General features: G+C 51.1%; 1 protein-coding gene across 2 annotated transcripts; it reads right to left on the reverse strand.

Annotated features, from left to right (window-relative positions):
- Positions 1-5621: 5621 nt before the first annotated feature.
- Positions 5622-9133, reverse strand: PRPH (peripherin). Of its 2 annotated transcripts, none has more exons than XM_019724660.2 (9): positions 8484-9133; positions 8064-8124; positions 7783-7878; positions 7246-7413; positions 7020-7145; positions 6718-6938; positions 6565-6614; positions 6268-6347; positions 5622-6014 (listed from the first exon to the last, which is right to left on the reverse strand). In XM_019724660.2, the coding sequence occupies exons 1-9, from the start codon at positions 9011-9013 to the stop codon at positions 5952-5954; spliced, it is 1395 nt and encodes a 464-aa protein (XP_019580219.1). In that variant the 5' UTR covers positions 9014-9133; the 3' UTR covers positions 5622-5951. The 2 variants fall into 2 exon arrangements, with proteins under 2 accessions (XP_019580219.1, XP_019580217.1); XM_019724658.2 differs by having other exon boundaries at positions 5622-6017; positions 8484-9132.
- Positions 9134-10029: the final 896 nt, after the last annotated feature.

The following is a 10029-nucleotide window of genomic DNA, read 5'->3' on the forward strand; positions in this document are numbered from 1 at the left end:
TCCCTTGATGGACGTTTGTATTGTTTCCACCTTTTGGGAATGGTGCTGCTTTGACTATGAAGGTACACTTATTTGAGTTCCTGTTTTTAATTCTTTGGGGTAATATCCAGGAGTGCAACTGCTGAGGCCTAAGGTCATTCTATGCTTAACTTTTTGGGGAATTGCCAAACTGTTTTCCACAGCAACTGAATGATTTTGCATTCCCACCAGCAATGTGGAGCAGTACCAATTTCTCCACAATTTCACCAACATTTGTTATTTCCTGTTTTTTTTTTCCTGTTTTTTTTTTTTCTTTCCCAATAGCATTCTGGTAGGTGTGAAGTGCTGCTTCAAAGTTTTAATTTGCATTTATTTAATAGCTAGTGATGTTGAGTGTCTTTTCATGTGCTTACTGGCCATTTGTCTATCTTCTTTAGAGAAATGTCTATTCAAGTCCTTTGCCTAATTTGTAATTGATATGATTAAATTAAGGATTTTGAGAGGAAGGAGATTATTTTGGATGATGTAGGTATACCTAATGGAATACCAAGGATTCTTACACGAGGGAATCAGGAGGATCAGAGTCAGAGAAGATATAATAACTGAAGCAGAAATCAGAGTGATGTGATTGCTGGCTTTGAAGATAGAAAGGGCCATAGGCCAAGGAATGTGGGCAGTCTTTAGAAACTGGAAAAGGCTTTCTCGAGGAACACAATCTGTCATCCCATTTTAGACTTCTGACCCCCAGCATTCTAAGATAATACGTTTGTTGTGTTAGGCCACTAAGTTGGTGGTAATTTGTTACAACAGCAATAGGATATTAATGCAGTATGAAAAGAGTTCGCAGCACATGCTCAAGCTTTCCCTTTGAAATAGAAACAAAATTTTGATGTTTAGCCATTGAAGAATAATTGGAATTGTGACCCTGAGTTCATAATTTATGACCAGTCCCCTGTTACTTTGCTGAAGGAAGCAGTTTAGGGGCCTATCACCCCATTCTCCTACCTACAGGATAGCCAAGTCCACTCAACTCTGCATGAATCATCTCATTTAATCTTCACAGCAATCCTATGAAGTAGCTACTATTGTTGTCTCCATTTTACAGATGAGGAAACTGAGGCAAAGAGAAGTGAAGAACCTTTGCCAAGGTCGTGCATCTAGTAAGAAGACCCAAGATTTAAATGCAGATTCTTAACCACTATGTGACCTGTTAAATAAAAATTGTAATTTTTATACTCTTCATTAGTTGTAAAATATTCACTTGAATTATGGGATTATATAACAAGTATAAGTGTCAAAAACAGGTTTAGAAACAAATACAGCCAACATTTGTTATGCATTTAGCAACATTTGCTAACCAATGGGAGCAGAAGTACACAGGGACGAGAACAGCCTACCAGGCCCAAGAGCTTAGTGCTTTGGATATCTGTCAATATGTCTCATAGAAGGAATGGAGAGTGTCAATTAACCTGACAGGCTAGTAAGGTGGGCATCTTCCATGATAGGAAGTGAGAGCAGAACGAAAGAAAGCCCCAGAAGTCAGCATGCAATTGCTATTAGGCCATGGAAGCCATGGGACAATTGAAGCCTATGAAAAAACTATGAGTAAGCAAAAAGCAGGGTAGACGGTGAGTTCATTTGCTCATTGTGACAGGAGCGATAGAAACAGCAGGACCCTGGGTCAGGGAGCAATGTGCTCCTGCTGATGAAGGAGCTTCCGGTTGCCTTTCAGCCTCAGAGAGGCCAGATGGGGCTGCAGAGCCCATTCTTCCTGTGAAGCCCGGGCACTCAGGTGTTTCTGGGTTCTTGTGAAGCAACTCCCACTCCACCCCAGGCAGCTATAATTTTCTTCCTCCTTATTTCCATGTGTAACCTCACAGTGAACTCTCCCTTGCCTGAGATAATTGCTTAGTCTCTGTTCTTTGCAACCCAGATAACTGAACTCCCTCTTCCACCCACTGCAGGTGGCCCCTGAGGAATTACCCCTGGTACAACGGTGGGCACCTCCCTGGGACCTGTAGGTGCCCAGCACAATCTGGTTCTCTCTAGGAATAGTATGAAATAAAGGTGGCAGCATCCTTGCTTTTGAGATGACCTTCTTATAAATGTTCTGCCAACTATCTCCCTTCTCCCTACACGCAGAGGACAATAAAATCAATGTGGTATAAGCTTTCTTAATTACAGTCAAATCCCAGCCCTGTCTTCTTGAGGTTAACATCAGATCCCCTTGATTAAAATTGGATTTTGAGTTTTCCTAAAACTCTTCCATCACAGCCAAGTCTGAGGTTGTGTCATTTCAATAGGTGGCTGGGCCTAGACAACTTGATTCTTTCTATTTCTGCCCAGCATTGAAACATATTCAAGTCCAATCATTTTCTTTGTTTTAAAAAACCACAATCCAATATAAAAAATAACTTTATATCGCAACCTGGTACACATGTATACAAATATATTGAAAATAAAAGTTTCACCACAGCTCTAAATGTTTCTATTCTTTTTCCTTTAAAAATGTTGATCTTGACACAATTTTATAACAATGTTTCATGATGCACAGTTTGAAAATTGTTAGTCTAGTTTATCTTTTCTTCAACGTTTTGCTTCTCAAACAGGTCTTTCTTTGTTCTCTCTGGTTCTCTTTAAGTAGTCACCTCTTGAGAGAGTAGTTTGCTCTCCCCTTTCTCATCTCTCATTCACTCTTCAATTGACCAGGTTTTGTCTCTAACCCTACCCTGCCCAGAAGCTGCCCTCACTAAGTTCTCTTCCTTGCCCACCAGCCCCAAGTTTTCCAACTATTATCTTACCTGGGCTTCCAGCATCCTTTGACATGCTAGCTGCTCCCTCCTGAGAGTGTTCTCTTGCTGTGGCTTCTTGAGGCTGCACTGTTCTAGTTTTCCTCCTATATCTCTGCTGGTTAATTCTCAAGATTATCTTTTGCTGCTACTCTAGGAGTCACCCAAGGCCCTTCTCTTTCCTCACTTTATACTCCATTCTTAGGTAGTTTCATTTCTTCTCATGTAGGACACCTGAGAGCTCCCATACCCTTCTCTTCAGCTCAGTCGCCCCTCCTGGTATCTAATACAAATCACAGGCCACAGACTCTCATGTGAAAATTTCCATACTTGAAATTCTGTTTACTTGAAAACCTAAACATTTAAAACTCTAAAGTTTTTGTCTGCTTTTCTGTAGTGATTGTTCTCCTTTGGGGTAATAAGTGCCACTGAATGAAGGGGAGATAAGGCCATAAAATATGATAAAATACTGCCATTTTTAACAATATGGATGGATCTTGAGAGTATCATGCTAAGTAAAATAAGTCAGATGGAAAAGGACAAGAACCATCTGATTTCACTCATATGTGGGATAGAAAACAAAAAGCAACAAACAAAAACTCATAAACACAGACAACAGAATGGTGGTTACCAGAGGGGAACGGGGTGGGGGGCGGATAAAGAGGGCTAAGGGGTCAAGTATAAGGTGACAGAAGGAGGATCGACTTTGGGTATTGAGCACATAATGGAATATATAGATGATATAAAGTTGTAGACCTGAAACTTATATGATGTTATTAACCAATGTTACCCTAACAAATGTAATTTAAAAAAAGAATGTGAGTATATGTGTACCATGTGTGGAGGGTGATGGTGGTGGGGAGCCTGAGCAATACTTGCAAGGGACAACCTGGTTGGTTCCTAACATCTATTCCCTACCAGACAGACAGCCCAAGCCACTCTGTGCCTTTCCCCTGGCAACTATTACTGCTCCAGGAGTGGACACACCAATGGCTGAAAGACAGGACTTATATCTCATCCCTGGGAGGAGGTTTTCCTCTTTCCTTCACTGGATGCTCCTGGCAGCCATCTTGGGATCATGAGGAGAGCCATCCCAAGGACAAAACTCCCCTCCAAGGAGGAAAGCCAAGAAGAACCACGGACAGAGCTTGGGTCCTTGATGACATTACTGAGCTGCTGAAATCAACCAACTTCAGAGCCTGCCTACCTACCTCTGGCTCCTTGTTACGTGAAATATTTCTTTACTTTCTTTTTCTTTTTATAAATGGAGTCATATGCTACTTGTAGCAGAAACCATCCTGATAGAGTCAGTGTCTCAAGATATCCCATCACACCTGAACTCCAAACCTGTGGATCTAACTGCCTGCCAGCCCTTCCTCTTGGTTGTTCCATAGCATTTCACATTCAATAAGTTTAAAATTGACCTTGTTGTCTTGCCCTCCCACCCTCCGTTTCTGTGAAAGATCCCACCAATCTGCCCGGTTGTTCAAGCCAAAACCTTGGGTCACCTTTGCTATTTTCCTTTCTTTCACCTGCCAATCTCTCCCTAGTTCCTGCAGATGCTACCCTTTGAATATTTCTCAAACCCATCCACTTCTATGCCCACCACCATCTCTGGCCTGTTTCACTGCAACAGCTTCTGAATTGGTCCTCCATCTCCTTCCAGTAGTTTCTGCACATTCAGTCAGAGTAATCGTTCTAAAATGCATGTCTAAATACGTCATTCTCCTGATAAATCCTTTTCTGTCCCCTTTCCTTATATGCCTTGATATGGCCTATAAGGCGCTCATTTCATCTTTCCAACCTCAACACCATGCCTTCCTTTCTGTCTTTCATCCCAGTAGTACAGAACTACTTTCAATTCCCAAACTTGCTCTCTTACCTCCTGGCTGACTTGTCTACCTAGAAAATCCTCCTCCTCTCCCTGCTTCACTTGAATAACTCCTGCTTGTTCTTTGGTGCTCAGTGTGATGGCCCCACCTTTGGGAAGCCATCCTCACCCTAAGGCTGGGTTAAGCGCTCCTTTTCATGTTGCCACAACGCTGTCTCCTTATCTCAGTCATAGCACTCATCACGAGGTTGGAATTGTCTGTTTATCTGTCTATCTCCCCCACCCCAGACAGTAAGCTCCTTGAGAGGCGACTCTGGCTTATTCCCTACACCTAGCACTGTAATTAATTGAAGATCATTATAAATCCAGAAGTGGATTTTGACTTGAAGACAGGGTACAATGGAATGGAGTTGGAAGACAGCATGGAAGGAGACATTTTCAAACAGGGGAAGGGATGGTGGCAGCAGAATCTGATTTGCTGGTTAGGTGTTGAGTAAGCCAGGCCAGGGGAAAGAGACTATGAGGCAGATATTGGAACCCCGACAAGAGATGATGGTGGCCTAGACTAATGTGGTGGCCATGGGGATGGGGAGAATGAGTTAAGAAGTAAAATTAACAGAATTGCTGTTTGTGGTGAGGGGGGAGTGTGGAGAAAGGACAGGGGTGTAAGATGAGAGATGAGGTGGTTCTAATTTGAGCAACAGAGGTGCCCGCTTCTAGGTGGGGAATCCAGATCACAGATAGTGGAGAGGGAGATGAGGGGTTCTGTTTTGGACATGTTGAATTTGAGGGACCTATGGGACACCCAGAGGCATCTGGACATTCTGGGCTGCAAATGGGGAACAGAAGTTAAGAAGGAATGGATCGAGAGGTAGGAGAAAATCCAGAAGGGTAGATAGGAGTCATAGGTGCCAAGATAGCAGGATTCAGAAGAAAAATGACTAGAGACGAGGGGAAAATACTGCTGAGCCTTCTCCCCACAGGCATCCCCCACTTCCATAGACACAAATGCATTGGAGAGGTTTCTCTTGACAGCAGTTTTATTTGATTTGAAAGTGAAACTCAGACCCTGGCCCACCCCACTGATCATGGGATCATGGCAGGAGTAGATTGGACCTGGGGACCATTGGCCTCTTACCAGGATGAGAAAAGGGGAAGATATGGGTCATATCTATATGTAAGGCAGGGAGAAGCCCAGCCACTGCAGGCTGGGTAGGGCTTGGCTACAGGCCAGGGAAGTGTACCATCCCCTAGACACATGCAAAGGGAGAGGAGACCCATTCAGGACTGGTGTTAGGGTGTGGGCTTAGAGTAGGCCTAGGGCAGGGTCAGGGAGCTCTGGACCAATGGGTTCAATAGCTGTGAGTAGACTTGTCCAGTTCACTGCGCTGCTCCTTCTGGGATTCTGTCACCACCTGCTGAGGTCAAGGCATGTGAAGAGCACAAACCATTCAGCACCATTCTCTTTCCAGCTCCTTTGGGGCATGGTGTCCCCCTCTCTGACATAAGCAGCTGAGGCTCCAGTCTGTCCACTTTCTCTATCTCCCCTGCTCCCTCCCACTGGAAGAACCACTAACCCACAATACGCTAAGATCAGCTGCTGCCAGGCTGGGGCTCAGAAATAATACTGGAAACGAAGGGCTCCTGGTCTCAAGTGACCCATCTCACCTCCCCGTCCCGGGTCTCAATGGTCTTGATCAAAACCATCTTCCGGCTGTGGCTGTCCTGGGGAAGCTCCATTTCAGGCACTGGAAAAAACAGGTGAGGGGTGGAAGGGAGGAGGCTTGGGGTTTCCTTTTAAGCCCCCATTCCTGTCAGTGAGGGGCGGGGCTTAAGGATGAGGGGCGAGAGTAGACCAGGACTCAGTAGTTCACCAATCCCAGAGCAAAGCCATAGCAAGAGTCTGGTCAGGGCAGAAGTGGACAAGAGGACAGACAGGTAGGAAGCCAGGTGAGGGAGACTCACCAGTAGTCTTTATATTTAAGGACGCAAAGGAATGCACTGGCACCGAGATCCTGCGAGGAAAGCAAGGGGGCTCAGCTACTCTGCCCAGGGTGCTCCTTTTCCCGGAACACCCAAGCCCACCACGCCCCACCCCTCCCCCAGCCCCACCCCTACCGGCTCTCCTCGCCCTCCAGCAACTTCCGGTAGGTGGCAATCTCGATGTCCAGGGCCATCTTGACATTGAGGAGCTCCTGGTATTCGCGCAGGTGTCGTGCCATCTCCTCTTTTAGCTGTCGCAACTCCTCCTCAAGGCGCGCGGCGCCGGCCTGGTACCCTCCGGCCTCCAGAGCAAACTGCTCCTCCAGCTCCCGCAGCTGTCTGAGCAGGGCTTCGTTCTGGCGGGGGGGGGGGGGGGGTCAGAGGTGGAACAGCTGTCACCGTCCACCCTCGGGTCGGGCGCGCAGCCTGGTACTCACTGTGCCGCGCAGTCCGTCCACCTCGCACGTCAGGCTCTGGATCTGGCGTCGGGACTCGTTCATTTCTTGCTTGGCCTGGCGCAGGGCTTCGTGGTTCCGGTTGGCGGCGTCGGACAGGTCCGCGTACTGTGTGATGGGGGCAATCTGTGTGTGAGCAGGAGGGACACGCCCTCACCCCAGCGCCCGACCCTCCCAGACCCTCCCAAGCTGTCCTGGGCTCTCGCACCTTGGACTTGTACCATTCCTCTGCCTCCTGCAGGTTCTTAGCCGCGATGCTCTCGTATTGTGCGCGTATGTCTCTCAGCGCCGCTGTCAGCTCGGGCTTCACGGTCGTCTCCACCTCGATCTGCTGCACCTGCTGGTTCTCCACGCTCACCTGAAGGTCTCGCAGCTCCTGCGGCCCAGGACAATACGACGTCGAGTTCGCCGCGCAGATCCCACGCGGGCCGCGCAGTTCGCGGACAGAAAAGAGCAAAAAACACTTGAATGAACACAAGGGGGCGCCAGGGAGTGCAGCACACAAGACTGCGCCGCCTGAGCGCCTCGGGCTTTGAGCCTGCGGCCAGGTTCCAGGGTGCCGCTGCGCTGCTCGCCACCAGGTGGCGCAGGGGCGGGAGGCAAACCACCTGTAGACTAGGGTTGAGGGGCTGCATCTACCCAATCTCACTTCGTTTCCCCAGGGCTTTCTTCGCTCCACCCGCCAATTTCCCAGACCCAAGGAGACTACCCTCCGAAGCCTTCCCTGACACCCGAGTATACCCACCTCGTCGTGCAGCTTCTTGAGGAACTCAATCTCATCCATCAGAGATTCGATCTTGCGCTCTAGCTCCAGGCGGGCGAGGGTGGCGTCGTCCACGTCCTTCGTGGGATGGCAGTGGGGATTCAGGAGCAGGGAGGGGCTGCTCAGCCCGAGGAAGGGCCTGGCCCTCTCTGTCGGCCTCTGAAGGCTTACGGTCACCTCCCCGCACCCACAGATGCCACCCTGTACACGCAGGCCCGGCCTAAGGGTGGAGAGATGGAAATCGACTCGGGGCCCAGGCTCACCTTGCGGAAGAGCACAAGGTTGTGCTCAGCGTCCTCCCGCTTGCGTGTCTCGTCCTCCAGCCTGGCGTAAAGAGTGGACAGAGGCTGAGCTGCGGGGTTACCGTCCTCCCCGCCCCCCAGGACCCGGGGTAGAGGCTGCTACTGCCCAGGACTCTGAGGAGGGGTCTCAGGCTGCCTGATGGACGTGCTCTAACGGGCTGGGAGCTGAGCTGGGGCCCCGTTATACACAGGGGAGACATAGTCACTCCCCCTCTCCCTCACCTCCCCAGAGACTCAGCAAAGTGGTAGAGGGAAGGCGAGGATGCCCCGCCCGCACATGCCCGCAGGGGTTGACCAGGGCTGTTACTCCCTCGGGTGGCTGGCGGGGAGGGGAGCGAGGAGCAGCGCTTCTACGGCCACCAGCCGGCCCTGCCCCCTGACCTCTGCTTGAGCGCCGCCAGGTCCTCTGCCAGCCCGTCGCGCTCCACCTGCACCCGGTCGCGCTCGCGGCCCAGCAGCTCTAGCTCCCTGCGCAGCTCGCGCAGCTCCTGCTGGCACAACTGGTCGGCGCGCGCCGGCTCCTGGCCCCGGGCCTGGCTCAGCTCCCCGCGCAAGACCGCGTTCTGCTGCTCCAGGAAGCGCACCTTCTCGATGAAGTTGGCGAAGCGGTCGTTGAGCTCCTGCAGCTCCTGCTTCTCGTTGCTGCGCGTGGCCAGGAACTCCTGGTTTAGGGCTTCGGCCATAGAGAAGTCGAGGCGCTCCGAGGGCAGGCGCAGGAGAGCACCCGCGCTGGACCGGGGGACACGGAAGCTGCCCAGGCGAGCGGAGGAGCTGGAGGACGCCGAGCCCAGCAGGCGGCTGCCGGAGAAGCGGGAGCTGGACGAGTACGAGAAGGCCCCGGGTGACAGTGAGGGCGGTGGCCCGAAGGTGCGGCGGTAGGAGGTGGCCCGGAGGCCCGACGGGTGGCTCATGGCGGCCGAGGATGGGCAGTCACCGCTGGCAGAGTTGGTCCAGGAGCTGCAGACCGCTTGGAGGCGGCTTTATAGTCCTGCGGGCTCAGGGGGGGCACGGGCAGCTCCTCCCACTGGCCTGACTGTGCGGCTATGTGGGGAGGGGGACGCCCCACCCCTGCGGAGCAGCAGGAGCACCGCACCCGCTATCTCTCGTTGCTGGCTTCCTGCCTACTTGGTTCCCCCTGTTGCTGGCAGGGAAGCAAGCAGGGATGGCGACTACAGGCCAAAAGCAGGCAGGATTGGAGGTCAGCACCTTCCAACAAGTATCCAGAGCTGCAGCCTAGGATGGGAGGGCCTGATTTGAGCTGAGGTCCCTGCCTGAAAGAACTGGTAAAAATTGGGGGGATAGGAGGACTGGAGGTTGAAGAACAGGCTTCTGGTACATGCGTAGTGAGGATGTGGCCCAGGTGGATGGAGAGCTGGCCTGGCCAAGGCCCCACAGCCTGTACCTCCAGTTGTCCCCTAAAGGCTAAGCTCTGCTTTCACCTGGTGTCGGCTACTCCCTTTGTCACCATACCCAGGGAGATATGAGGGACAGGAGGGCAGAAGCAGCTGAGGAGGGTGGGGAAGGGCTGATCTCTCTGTAATCCCCAGGGCCCTGTGAACGGTTGCTGCCTGGCGCCAGCTCTGCAGCTAATGGACTGGCTACTTCCCCTCCCCCTCCCCTGGACACTTGGCCAGGGGGTGCCTGCTGATGTCTCAGCTTTAAAGACACAGCTCCCAAACCTGGACCTACCCTGGGCTGCAACAGGGTGGGGACACCAGAAGGGCCTGAGGGTGACTGGGCTGGGCTCTGGGTCCCTCTAGGCAGGGTCTGTGCCCTGCCAGAAGCTGAGCTGAGTGAGCACTAGTGTATGCTGTCCGGCTTTCCTGGATTCTCCCTTCCCCCAACCAACTGCTGCTCAGTTACAGCCTTACGGGAACCAGGGCTATTTGTGAGATAGGAAGGGGAGGGGGCTGAAGGGTGGTACTAG

Source organism: Rhinolophus sinicus, linkage group LG02 (assembly GCF_036562045.2).
Source record: "Rhinolophus sinicus isolate RSC01 linkage group LG02, ASM3656204v1, whole genome shotgun sequence".
Taxonomy (NCBI): Eukaryota; Metazoa; Chordata; class Mammalia; order Chiroptera; family Rhinolophidae; genus Rhinolophus; species Rhinolophus sinicus.